This window comes from Anomaloglossus baeobatrachus, chromosome 4, assembly GCF_048569485.1.
Source record: "Anomaloglossus baeobatrachus isolate aAnoBae1 chromosome 4, aAnoBae1.hap1, whole genome shotgun sequence".
Taxonomy (NCBI): Eukaryota; Metazoa; Chordata; class Amphibia; order Anura; family Aromobatidae; genus Anomaloglossus; species Anomaloglossus baeobatrachus.
The window spans coordinates 336,381,519-336,395,590 of NC_134356.1; the positions used below are offsets into that span (position 1 = coordinate 336,381,519).

The window sequence follows — 14,072 nt, forward strand, 5'->3', positions numbered from 1 at the left end:
AAAAAAGTTGATTTAAAAAATGTTTTTGAGTAGGAGGTGAAAAAAAAATGCTAAGGACTTGACAGTGTTGCTTCAAGAACAGCATTCAGTTAAAGGTTACCCCAGTGCATTGGTACCCCAGTTGTCCTTGGCCCACAAACAGATCAGGTTTTCAGGATTTCCTAGTATTGCACAGGTAATGTTATCACTTGCACAGATGAGGACTCCAACATTTGTGCAATATTAAGGAAATCCTGAAAACATGTACTGTTGGTGAGCCGAGGACTAGGATTAGGGAACACTGGTCTAGACAAAGTGTGGAGCTGTTAATTGAGCCTGACAAGTCTGCTGTCACGTTGAGTTTGAAAAAGTAGAAAAGAGTCAACCTGGCTCACTAACTATTTGTACGGAGGTGCTCAGAAGTAAAAACAAGGTCCAATAGAATTAGAAAAACTTTGGCACACTCTAAAATAAGTCGTAATATAAAGTGTATCTGCTGGTGATTTTATTGCAAGGCAAAAACATAAAAAACGAAGTTTCGGCTCTGGGAGCCTTTATCAAGGTTGTATATCTAGGGAAAAGGTGTTAGAACAGGGGTGGGGAACCTCCGGGCCCATGGGCCGTATGCGGCCCTTGGGCACATTCCCGGGGACCGCAGTACTGTGGCGGAAGCCTCGCTTTTCAAGGTTGCTGGCCCTTTAAATCCCATTGCGTGATGGGAGGAAGCGCAATATTCATGGCCTGTGGGTAGATGTTAGAATGTACAGGCTTCTTCCTGGACCTAACTACAGCCCGTACATTCTAGGCTCAACCCTGGCCTGTGCCAGTGTGCTCAGGGCTTACCTTGTGGGTAGAGTAAGAAGCGCGCTGACTCCAGTCACAGAAGAAGAAGTGCAGCAGATTTACTGGCCTCCCTGCTGTACATGCCTCCCTTATCTTAGCTGTGTGACCCCCCCCCCCCCTTCCCGACCACACCAGTACAGTGAGTCCGCAACCCATCGCTGCCCCCCTCCCGTGCTGTGTACCCCCCCAGTACTGTGTCTAGAACCTTGTACTGTGTGTACCCCCCAGTGCTGTGTGACTCCTAAGTGCTGTATGTACCCCCTTGGTGATCTCTAAGCTCCCCCAGTACTGTCCATACCACCTAATGCTGTCCATGCTGCCGACAGTGCTGTCCATGTTCCCTAGTCCTCTCCGTGCCCCCCTTATGCGGTCCATGCTACCCAGTGCTCTGTACCCCCCAGTGCTGTGTGCCACCCTCCACAGTGCTGGGTAGTGGCCCACAGTGCTCTGTACTCGCCACTGCTGTCTGTGCCCCCCTAGTGCAGTCCGTGCCCTCCTGGTGATAACTATGCTCTTCCAGACCTGTCTGTGCCTCCCCAGTGCTACCACCTAGTGCTGTCTGTGCCGCCACCGCCAGTGCTGTCCTTGTTTCCAATCCGATCTGTGCCCCACTAGTGATGTACACGCCCCAGCGTCTCCTGTGATGTATACCACCAGTGTCTTCTATGATGTGTACCCCCAGTGTCTCCTGTAATGTATACGCCCCAGCCTCTTATGTGATGTGTGTGCCCTAGCCTCTTCTAGGATGTATATGCCCCAGCGTCTCCTGAGATGTGTATGCCTCCAGCCTCTCCAGACCGAGACAAACCTGGAAAAGCGGTTGTGAGAAACATAATAAATATCACCAAACAGAAGCTGCTCCAACCATCACAGTAGGGGTGAGTTAATTGTTTGACCAAACAAAGCAGGGTAGTTTTCTAGTTGATCATTTTGTGCGGCCCCCGATGGTTGGCAGAAAATTCCAAATGGTTCCAGACAGTAAAAAGGTTCCCCACCCCTGTGTTAGAACATCACTTATATGCTATTGGAACAAATAGTTGCTATGGAGTTTTGCCTATTCTTGCAATGTCACATCTAAAGAAAATATGAAAATATTTAGCCACTATATGGTTGGTGGAAGACTGTAATGGAGTCCTCAATATCACTGTTCCCTGCCACCCCCTAGAACATAAGGCATGCATATCTAATTACTGGGATACCTTATATCTAGGTACCCCCAATGGATGCCGGGACTCTTACCAGCAGGCTGATCCTATTTGGGCTCTGACATCCATTTTACAACCTTGAAAATCCAAGGATTCTAAACTTGGGGATCCTATCTACTTGAGAATGTATTTATTAACCACAATTGAGCTGGACCCTTACAATATTAAGCATGCACTGACATTTCACAGGCAGCCTTGGCATTTACGCCGTTTGTCTTCATTATAATCCCCATCCACTCCATTTATTCTCCATTTATGGAAATTGATCTGGAAGACTCCATTAAAGTCTACCACTATATAGTGGCTAAATCATATTTTCTTTAGATGTGTTACATTGCAAGAATAGGCAAAACTCCATAGCAATCATACATTCCAATATCATACAAGTGATGATCTAACACCTTTTCCCTAGATATACAACCTTGATAAAGGCTCCCAGAGCCGAAACGTCAGTTTTTGTCATTATCCATTTTTTGCCTTGCAATAAAATCCCAAGCAGATACACTTTGTATTACGTCTTATTTGAGAGTGTGCCGAAGATTTTCTAATTCTATTTAGTTTCAAAAAGTGGGAGAAAGAAAAAAAAATACAGCTTGGCCAGAGAGGTAAATATGAATATCATCAGCATAAAAGTGGCTCTAAAAGCCATGGCATTGAGTGAGCTGTGCGAGCCAACATTGTACATGGAGAGGAATAGGACTGACAGTGGCTTAAATAATTTACATTTATTTTTTTTTTCATTTATTTTGCACATTATGTCCCTCATAGGGTCATAAAGGTCTTTGTTGGCACTTCAAGATTTAAAAACATTTTTATATTGTAGATTTCCCCTGTAACTGGGGCTGGCATATTAGCTCCAACTACAAGGCAAATCCAGTCACCTGATTGAACAACAGAGTTTTAGGAAAACCATCCTTCCTAACTCTCCTTTCCCTTACATCATATGTTGAGTGGAGAGTTGAGAAGCCAGCATGGACATTAGATGATTGTTTAGCCCAAACAATATCGAAGGGTTTGCTTACCATTATTCTAACATGTACGAGGGCCTTAGCTGTCTATACTAGCAAATAGACGCAGGTTTTTGAAAAGATCGTAAAAAGGAAACATGTCTGCCAATTGAAATTAAATTTGTTTGACCAACTTCTGAAGGCACAATTTTAGAGCTAGGAGATGACAAATTGGCAGATTTTTTATTTTTTTGTTTTTGTTTTAATGGTTACTGGGAAAGTAGAGGGTGTTTAAAAAAAAAAATAAAAAAAAATAAACAGCACATCATAATTGTCTGTCACTAATTTCATCGCTGATCATCTCTCTCAGGCTGCTTTCACATCAGCGTTTTTTTTTAACTGCGGCAAGTATGGATTTTTTGTCGCAAAACCGGATCCTTTACAAATACGTTGTCATTTCAATGCATTTGCAATGGAATCGCGGTAAGATGCGGTCACTTGCGGTTGCGTGCGGCACACAGTGGATGCGAAGTTTTGCGGTATTTTATCTTTTTTCAAAAACGCTACTTGTAGCGTTTTTGACCTTGGACAAAATACCGCATCACACTGGATCTGTGATATTGCGGCAGTACCTGCAATGCAGTTCAATGAGCGCCGGATCCTGCTCTACCGGAAGTCACCGCATTCTGATAGGCAGGATCCTGTTGTCTGTACTGAGCATGCCCAGAAAGTAGTTCCTCCCCCATGCTTTCTGATATAGTAGAGCTGCATCGGTTGAATAAGACAGAAGAAAAGACAGGAGACCAGGATCATGGAGGGGTGAGAGGGAGTAATAAATATGGAGTCCCTAAGTGTGTTTGTGTATTTATTTCTAATAAAGTATTTTTTCTCTGTGTGGGGTCTTCCTTTTAAATCCTTTATTAAAGATTCTTAATGACCGGGTCAAACTTGGCCTGACATTAAGAATCTCGTGCTTTATTCCAGCTGGTAAAACAAAGATGATATTAACTCTTTATTACCCGGCACCAGGGCCGCTGGAAGAGTTGGATACGCCAGAAGATGATGCTTCTATGAAAGCGCTATTTTCTGGGGCAGATGCGGTCTGCAATTCGCAGCAGGGGGCCCAAAAAGCTTGGGCCACCCTGCGCTGTGGATTCCAATCCCCCGCTGCATAGTTGTACCTGGCTGGACACAAAAATTGGGCGAAACCCACGTCATCCCTAACCGTAGGGTTAGGGTTATGTGGTTGGGGTTTTGTTTTTTTTTATTTTTTAGTGAATTTAAAAAAAAAATTGACATGGGCTTCTCCCATCAAGCACCCGAGAATTTTACTGCTCACTCATCCCTACTCCTGACCACAGAGCCAGCAGAACAAGTAGTTAGATCAGCTGACTCCAGTGTCGGACGATTAATTGTTCTGTGTCCCACTGCATTCATCGCAGCATGTGTGGGCTGTGAGGTCACCCGTGTTCGGCCAGCACTGGAGTCCGCTGATCTAAAAACTCAGTTGAACTCCAGCCTGCACACTCTGCGATGGATGCAGTGGGACACAGAACAAGTAATTGGCTGACACTGGAGTCAGCTGATCTGATTACTTGTTCTGCTGGCTATGAGGTCAGGAGTACAGCTGAGTTCAGATCAGTTGACTCCAGTGCCGGCTGAACTCAGCTTAATTCCACAGCCCACACACGCTGCGATGGATGCAGGGGGACAATCGGCCAGCACTGGAGTCAGCTGTCAGCTGAACTCCTGACCACACAGCCCGCACACTGTCACACGTGATTGGCAGCAGGCAGTGACTGCTGTTAACCTACATCCATCGCAACGTGTGCGGGCTGTGAGGTAAGAAGTTCAGCTGACTCCCGATCAGCTGATTCCACTGCCAGATGATTAAATTCTGTGTCCCACTGCATCCATCGCAGCAGACATAAAAAGTAGAAGTAGAAGGATCCGGTAAAATAACGCCCGGTGACTTGCGGTTCCATGCAGTGCACTTGGAATGCACAGAATCCGGTCAAATGCGCTTTGCGGTATTTTACCTACACAAAAAAAACTCTGATGTGAAAGCAGCCTCAGACTCCACCAAAGCTGGATCCCAAACAGTGAAAGATTAGGTATGCTTAATGAAGACAACCCATTGTAGTAGCAAACACAGTAATCGCCTACCATTCACCAAAGCAGTGTTAATGCCTCGTCCAACATTGTTCTTCACACCACTCATCAAACTAGAAAGAAAGAGAAATCTGCATAAGGTTATAAGTTCAGGCAAATGTATTTTCGGTCTGTGCTCTCAGTGGAGATCACACTGCACACGAACGAGGCAAGAACCAATAAAAATAAATATATTGCACCGAGTGCAAGTCTCCCACCAATGGGTGTGCAGAAAAAAACCCCCAAAAAAACAGATTCACTGCAATTACTGACATAGGAAATGGTTTGGCTTTGTATAGTTTTCGAACATTAGTGTATAAAAACTATTAAAAAGGACAAAATGAATGAATTTTTTTATACATATAAATTGGACTATTTTTCATAAGCTCATGTGATCTTAGCCTAAAAAGATGCAGCAAAATGTTATTGTGTTCCAATTTTCCTAGGCAGCATGGGATCACTTGAGTCTCTGCCGCCAGGGAAGTAACGCAATATGAAGGAGTACATTAATCACGTAACCTTTAAGAAAAGGCGGTAATGAAAAGCTATTCTTACACAACATCATCCACACAGATCTTGGGCCCAACAACATTAGCTGCTCCACTTGAAATCTTGAAGGCAAAGTGCTTCTCGGGGCAAATCTTTGAAATACCACATCGGTATCTTGGTGCCTTAGTTGCTGCATGGAAAATATATGCATTAATTTGCTATGTACTGTTATAGTCACAGGATATGAAAAGTATTGAATGGAGAAGATATTGAATACGTTTATTACATAGGTTGTTGAAGTTCCTTAATTCATCAATTTTCTAACTGGTTACACGTGATCAGCAAAATACATAAGCAGCAATATTTTTTCATCTTTATGAGAAAGCTGTAAAGAGACTGACTAACTCTTAGTAAAAAATAGGTGCTAGTTTTATTAGATGAGCCTTTGGTTTCCTTTCCTCTGTCGCAACACGGTCAGTTTGTATAATACATTACAGTACATTACAGCACAATTTGTACTTTTATTTTGTAAAAATAGGAAATCATTTGAAAGACATCACTGACCCCAGTATGGCATCAGCACAATATGAAGTCACAAGATGTATCAATGAAACTGAACCGCTTCCCTTTTATATTGGAACTGCTAACAGCCTCAGCACCGCTGTGCAGCAATAGCCTTCAATAACAGACTGCCAAAGTGTGGCTATAGTGGTGACATCTCTGGCTGCTGCCCAATGGTCCTGGTGGTCTTGTGGGCTATTCCCAAGACATCTGCAAAGCATGCTTTTTAGTAAGGACAACACAACACTTCAAAGTGTAGCTCTCTGTACTCTAGTACTTCTTGCGTTACATGGTGTGAATGTATCCAAATATTGTGGTAAGCTCTGAGGCTATGTGCGCACGTAGCGTTTGTCCCTGCAGAAATTTCTGCAGCAATTTGAATAGCACATGTGCGCTTCAAATCGCTGCAGAAAGACTCCGTAGTGAAAAAAAAAAGCCGATTCCATGCACTCTGAGTGCAGCCCCTCCCATAGACAGGGCGGGGGATGCAGGCAAAGCGCAGGAAAGAAGTGACATGTCACTTCTTAGAACGCGCTCTTCGGGCAGCAGCCGAAGCGCTGCGCTCTAACACGCCACCTGCGCACGTCTCCTGCATAATCTTCATAGATTATGCTGGGGACGCAGGACGCATGCAGTTACGCTGCGGTGCAGATCGCAGCGTAACTGCATGCAAATACGCAGCGTGCGCACATAGCCTTAGAGTGGAGTACACTGGGGTTCTATAATGATGTCCATTTCAAGAGTGGAGTTGGTTTCTGCTTGTCGAGTTCTTGCCTTACTCTCCTCTCTTGCAGGTGAGTCACTTCTCATCAAAGCCAGCAAGGGAGTGCACTGTCACTGCACATTAAAAGTAATATTGCACAGTGACAAAGGAGCTCTACTAAGCATACTAGCCCAGCCCTTGAAATGGATGTCACTGATGATGCTTTGTTGCAGGGAAAGGACTGAGGCTACGGCAGTGTGAGCAGCCTCTGCCCCTTGAGGACGTCTTGTTTGAGTATTCTAGCATGCACTGAGGGTTCTCAAATGAAATGTATTAGAAAAGCTATTGGCTAGATCAACATTTAGGATTAAAATCAATGTTAATTTCATAATACCCCTTTAAAATGTGCCAGATTTATCATGGTTGTTTATGCTATTGGATAAACCAATCTAAATAAGTCTACGTTTTCAGCACCTTACAGTTAGCTTACTTTGTGCCAAAAACGTGCGCCACAATTTTTTCACATTTTTTTGGGGCGCACTGTTCCAGTACAGTGAGGTTACACTCCTTTGAACCACAAACGTGGTGCAAGTCTCAGAATGGATTTATTTGGGGCTTTAATAACACCACAATTCTGGCGCATTAAAGAAGCATTCCCATCTCCAAGATCCTTTCCCAATATGTAGTAGTGGTAATAATACTAATATTAGCAAATACCTCTAATTAGAAATGTAGTATAGTTCTCCTGATATAGACATGTCTCTTACCTCATGTGCAGGGCATTGAGGATCTTAGGTATCCATGGTTATGACCACTAGCAACTAACTGTGACTATATACGTGGTTGTAACCATGATATGATACCGAAGGTCCTGCAGCGCCCTGCACATGAGGTAAGCGACATAGTGAATCAGGAGAAATGTACTATATTTCTAATTGGAGGTATTTACTAATATTATTACACCTACTACTTATTGGGATAGGATCGTGGCGATAGGAATACCCCTTTAAGCTTTCGGCTTAATAAATATGGCTGGTGGTCTTTTCTGCTGCATGCATGCCTTGAAGATTAAATCTAATGTAAACGTGTACTTACTAGGATGTGCAACAATGTCCAGCTGTGACCTGGCTAAAAGAAGGGGGCAAAGAAAAAAAAAAAAAAAGAATGGTCAGTAGCAGACACAAACTGGTGACTATAAACAGCTTTGCCTGTGTCAGTGTGAAGGTAGCCATACAAATTAGTGTAATGCAGGCAGTTACTGTCAAAATATTCACGATTCACTGAAAACATGTACAATTTATACTGGGGCCTTCCAACTACAGTAAAGGTGCTCTATATGCTGCGACATCGCTAACGATATATCGTCGGGGTCACGTCGTTAGTGACGCACATCCGGCGCAGTTAGCGGCATCGCAGCGTGTGACACCATTGACCGACGATCAACGAGCACAAAGACGTGAAAAATTGTTGCTCGTTGACATGTCATTCATTTCCTTAATATCGTTGCTGCTGCAGGTACGATGTTGTTCCTTGTTCCTGCGGCAGCAAACATCGCTACGTGTGACACCGCAGGAACGACGAACATCTCCTTACCTGCGTCCACCGGCAATGAGGAAGGAAGGAGGTGGGCGGGATGTTACGTCCCGCTCATCTCCGCCCCTCCTCTGCTATTGGACGGCTGCCGTGTGATGTCGCTGTGACGCCGCTTGAACCACCCCCTTAGAAAGGAGGCGGATCGCCGGCCAGAGCGACGTCGCAGGGCAGGTAAGTCCGTGTGACGGGTGTTAGCGATGTTGTGCGCCATGGGCAGCGATTTGCCCGTGTCCACAACAGACGGGGGCGGGTACGCTCGCTAGCGATCTCGGTACCGATATCGCAGCATATTAAGTACCCTTAAGGAGAATTAGTCTACTCACTAGCAGCAGCTTGTATGTCGTACTTTATTGAACTAAACATGCAGGTTCTGCCAATATTAATATATCATTTACTCACTTTACAGATGTGATTATCACTGTCCCCATCGAGGCTCACAATCTGTATACCCCCCTATCAGGATGTCTTTGGAGTGTGGGAGGAAACCGGAGAACCTAGAGGAAATCCATGAGTAGAACATGCAAACCTCTTACACATGTGATCACCACTGTCCCCATTGGGGCTCACAATCTAAATTCCTTATCTGTAGGTCTTTGGAGTGTGGAAAGAAACTGGAGGAAACCAATGCAAACACGAGGAGAACATACAAACTCCTTGCAGATGTTGTCCTTTATGAGATTCGAACCCAGGACCCCAGCGCTGCAAGACTGCAATGCTGACCACCATGATGCCCTATGTGTGTTTATAGGAAGTTTGGCAATATTCTCTCATTGGCTACAATGAAATAAGAAAACGCCCACTGCATAAAAATGTAAGTTCTACATTAAAACCTAAATTATATGTCCAATTTTAAGTCCATGTTCACACCTATTTTCCTGTTCTGTGGACCCGGACTGAAAAAGTCAGATTCCACGCGGTTTCCATGTTGCCCAGGTGCCGGATGCGGCACTTGAGAAAAAAAAAAAAAAAAGAAAAAAAGAATGAAGCAAGAGCTTCATACTTACTCAGGCTCCAGCCGGCATTTCGCTGCTCCCACGCTGCTGTACGCTGCTCCAGCTGACTCAGTGACTGGTGTCAGACGCACCCCCAGCCTGTGTGACACGTTTCTCAGCATACACTCACCGCTCATTGTGGCTCATTCATTCTCTGGAGCGGACAGCGAACGGTCATGCTTTATAGCCACTCGCTGTGAGGTTCAGATGTAGATAAGCTGAATCGCTATGGGATCTTGTGTGGATTACTTTGGACCTGTCAGACGCCTGCGCCATCATTAATCTAGGGCTAAGTAGCAGCTGTGCGCTGTTATTAACCCCTTATTACCCCAATTGCCACTGCACCAGGGCATTCGGGAAGAGCCAGTAAAATGCCAGGCTTGTTACATCTAATGGATGCAGCGATTCTGGGAGGCTGGAGGCTGATATTTTTAGGCTGGACCTCAATCCGCAGTCTGAGAATACAGCCAGCTTTATCTTGGCTGGGTATGAAAATTGGGGGGACCACAAGTCGTTTTTTTTAAATTTATTGAAATATTTAAGCCGCATACAGTTCTTCTTAGGCTAGAGTCAAGTCACACTTGCAAGGGACTTGCACAAGTCTTGCATCACATCCCCCAGCACGGCCGCACAATCTCCTGACAGTAACAGGTCAGCTGCATGTAGTTCTATGGAGCAGCATGCTCGTGTCTGGAGAGCATCAGGCTGTGCCGGGTGATGCAATGCAAGACTCGCGTGAGGGTGCCTCCGGCCTTACGGTGAACCGTATGACTCACAGGAGTATCGGATCGCATCACCCGACACCGCCTCACACTCTCTGGACACGAGTGTGCAGCTACATGGAACTACTTGCAGATGCACGCTCCTGTCAGGAGAGTGTGCGGCTACTGGGTGATGTGAGACTCGTGCGAGTGTGTGACTCTATGCTTATTTTGATACACAGTCATGATAAAGCCCGACAGCTGGGGGGTTCAGCCGTAGGCATCATCTGTGCTGGTATCAGGATACGGGAACCCTGCGCAGATTGTTTTATTTATTCATTTATTTGTATACCACGATACTCACCTGCAGACATTTGTACTGATTGCCCCGCCCATCGGCCGTCCTGGCACCTGTGATTGGTTGCAGTCAGCTGACACGCTGACACTCAGGGTGGGGGCGAGTCTAACTGCAACCAATTACACATGCCGGTGGGTGGGGAAAGCAGAGACTATTCAATGAGGGTTTATTGTCGGCTCCGGGAGGGAAAGCGTGACTTGGAAGCAGCTTGCCGCCGTGATGGAGGTTCAGTGAGTACACTGCGCGCGCTCCTACCCCCTATCCCTTCTACCAACATGTTTAATTACCAGATTCTGGTTTCCATAGACTTATATGGGTACCAGATTCTGGTTTCCATAGACTTATATGGGTACCAGATTCTGGACTGGATCCGGGTTTTTTTTAAATTCATCAGGGACCCGCCGCTTCCGGTTTTCTGCGAGCTCCACCAGCTCTAGACTTAAGAAATGTATGCCAAAACCGATCGGTTGCATAAATGAATCTAACGGAAGTATAGGGGCCCCATTGATTATGAGGAGGTCTGCTAAAGTGTCTGTTTTTGGAACAGAAAAGGTGCAGCATGCAGAACTTTTTCTTCCAATCTAAAAACGGACATCATGGAACTCGGACTGACCCCATAATAATCAACTGGTCCGTCTGCTTCAGCTGGTAACCATTGGAACAGTTTTTGACATTAAGGATTTGCTCACACCCCTGTATATATCGGACGAGAGGTATCAGATTTTATCAGCTAGGACTCGGACCTATGTTATTCAATGCAGCAGTACTGATCTACGAGTTTTTTGTCATGCTGAATTGGAGGAGAGAAAAAAAAATAATTGCAGCATGCTGTGATTTACAGTGCAAATCGTATGTCACTCCACAATGCAAATCTGTGGGTGCGAGAAAGACATTGGACTGCACTCTGATGACATCCGACTACAGTCCGATTTCCACGGAGTCATAAAATGGAGAAGTTTTGTTCTCCATCTTTTCCCCAACAAGTGCTCAGACTCCGATTCGCTCATCTGAGAATAATCAACGTAATATACGGACACTGGATAAAACTCTGAGCAGACTGTGATCTTAGCGTCATCACCGCAATTGATACGATTCTCTCGAATGTGAGAACCTACTGCCGTCTGACCGTAGCCTCACTATTTCTTTGTTCCTAAAAAGAAAACAGCCACACGGACTGACATAGAAACAGCAGCAGAGTATCAGTTTTCTAATGCTACATAACCTACCTTTAAAGTGATATACATTCAGGACTTCCATGGCTTCAATACATACATTGTAAAAGATCTTTTCCAATTTTTGCTTTATTAAAGGGAACCTGTCAGGTGCAATATGCACCCAGAACCACGAGCATTTCTGGGTGCATATTGCTAATCCCTGCCTAACCGTCCCTGTATACACTAGCATAGATAAAGAGATCTTTAGAAAAAGTACTTCTAAAGCTCCCATATATGATATGATAATGAGGCCAGGGACTAGTCATAAGGGCATTACTTCCCCCGACTAGTCCGCCCTCTTAGAATGGTAGCACGCCGGACTAGGAGGAAAAAGTAACACCCTTACGACTATTCCCCTCACTCATTAGAATACAATATAAGATCTTTTTCTAGAGATCTCTTTATCTACGCTAGTGTATACAGGGACGGTTAGGCAGGGATTAGCAATATGCACCCAGAACTGCTTGTGCTTCTGGGTGCATATTGGACCTGACAGGTTCCCTTTAAGGAGTACAGGTATGACACGCTGCACAATATTCATCTAAGCAGGATACTAGGAAATGGTAAAATCTAAACTGCACCTTCGTACATGTAGTAAATGTTTACACAATGACCTATAAGGTCATACCTAGATAAAGCGGAATAGTTAAGCCTTAATCATTTTTTGTTTCCTTGTAGGGTCACATTCTTAAATCTGTTCTCTGGACATATGATGTTGATGACCTTCCTTAGGATAGGGCATCACTAACAGATCGTTGCGGGTTCAACATCCCCACGATCAGTCATTAGCTCTGGCAGCTGAATGGACCAGAACTGTGCAGCGCCACTCAATATGTAGTGGTCAATTTGTGTTACTGCAGCTGTAGCCGATTCCCACAGCTATGGTCCATGTGTTTATATCCAGCAGCCACTGGCGTTAGACCCTCACCAATCTCATACTAAGGACGGCCATCAATATCATACGACTGGAGAATCCATTTGAAAACAGATGGAACGGGAAAATAATATTCAATGGCTAGTTACTGTGCATTCACTACCGAAAGATGTAAGCGGGAAAAGAAATTAAGGGTGCGATTCTTTTAGTAATGCACCGGATCAGTTCTCAGCTGATGAACCAAGTGTAGCCTTTACTTACCCAAAAACTTGCCTAAATTAGAATCCATCTTTATTTCAAATACTTGAGATATGATGTAAAACGTTAATAAAAAAGCTGCCACGGCCACAATATACTTGACTGCACCTAGAAGTAATACAGAAACAATAAGATTGATGTATGACAACCCAGCTGCATCAATTTACAAGGATCACTGTAGAACAGCATGGCCCAGATTTCTCAAAACTGGTATAAAAAGCTGTGAAAAAACAAGAAATGTTTGTACATCTTGTAGTTGGGCAACATTTTTTGAGACTTTTAATGCTTACACATCAGTTTTGCCTAGCTCCTTGAAGAAGCTCAGGTAGAAGGTGTGACAGCTCGGCTAATTCATGACAAGCTGCGGCATTCCTTACTCCAGTCACTGACCGGAGTAAGATACGTGGCAAGGTGCATGCAGGCACACACTTGTCAGGTACTCCTGATTCATAAAGAGCCGTGTGCGTCTTAGGCCATGTGCACACGTTCAGAATTAGCTGCAGAAAAATCTGCTGCAAATTCTCATATGTTGGCATGACAAACGCAGCATCAAATATATGGGCTTTTTTTTTCTTTTCCAATTTGTTAGCGAGGGTGAAATCTGCAGCAGAAAGGCTGAAAGAAGTGACATGAAGCAGATTTAGATCTGCACCAAATCTGCAAGGGAAAAAAAAGCAACGTGTGTATGAGACTTTAGGAATCTCATTCATTTTGCTGGGACTAGGAGATCCTTCTGCAAAGGGAATAACTGCAACAAAATCACCAGGTGTGAACAGACCCTTAATCAGAAGTGTCTGACTGTTCCACATCCCATTCCCAAAGTCAATGTGAACACTGCCATGATAGATTAATAGGACCCAACAACTTTTTGAATTCTTACAGTGAAAGACCAATAAACTGGTGTTAGAATTATTGATGGCTGCTGACCTTTAATGGTAGGACTGGAAAGATTTTTAGAAAAATATGTGTAGTACAATTAAGTGCTATAAAGTGTTGTACTGTTTACAGCCAGCAGAGGGCACTGCAGCAATCCTCTCACTATAGAAGAACCAGTAAAACACATTTTATACATTGTAAGGCTCTGTGCCCACGTAGCGTATTTTCCTGCAGTTACGCTGCGTTCTGCACCGCAGCGTAACTGCCTGCGTCCCCTGCACAATCTATGAAGATTGTGCCTAATCCATGCCCACGTGCCGTATTCGTA

General features: G+C 44.4%; 1 protein-coding gene across 1 annotated transcript in view; it reads right to left on the bottom strand.

Moving 5' to 3' along the window:
- The window catches only part of FAM3C (FAM3 metabolism regulating signaling molecule C), a 116,042-nt gene that overhangs the window by 21,727 nt on the left and 80,243 nt on the right, over positions 1-14,072 (bottom strand). Inside the window, exons 4-7 of the mRNA XM_075345049.1 lie at positions 12,872-12,976; positions 7,974-8,006; positions 5,681-5,804; positions 5,141-5,199 (exon numbers count right to left, since the gene is read on the bottom strand). Coding sequence (XP_075201164.1) covers positions 5,141-5,199; positions 5,681-5,804; positions 7,974-8,006; positions 12,872-12,976 — 321 coding nt within the window. The remainder of the gene's footprint in view (positions 1-5,140; positions 5,200-5,680; positions 5,805-7,973; positions 8,007-12,871; positions 12,977-14,072) is intronic.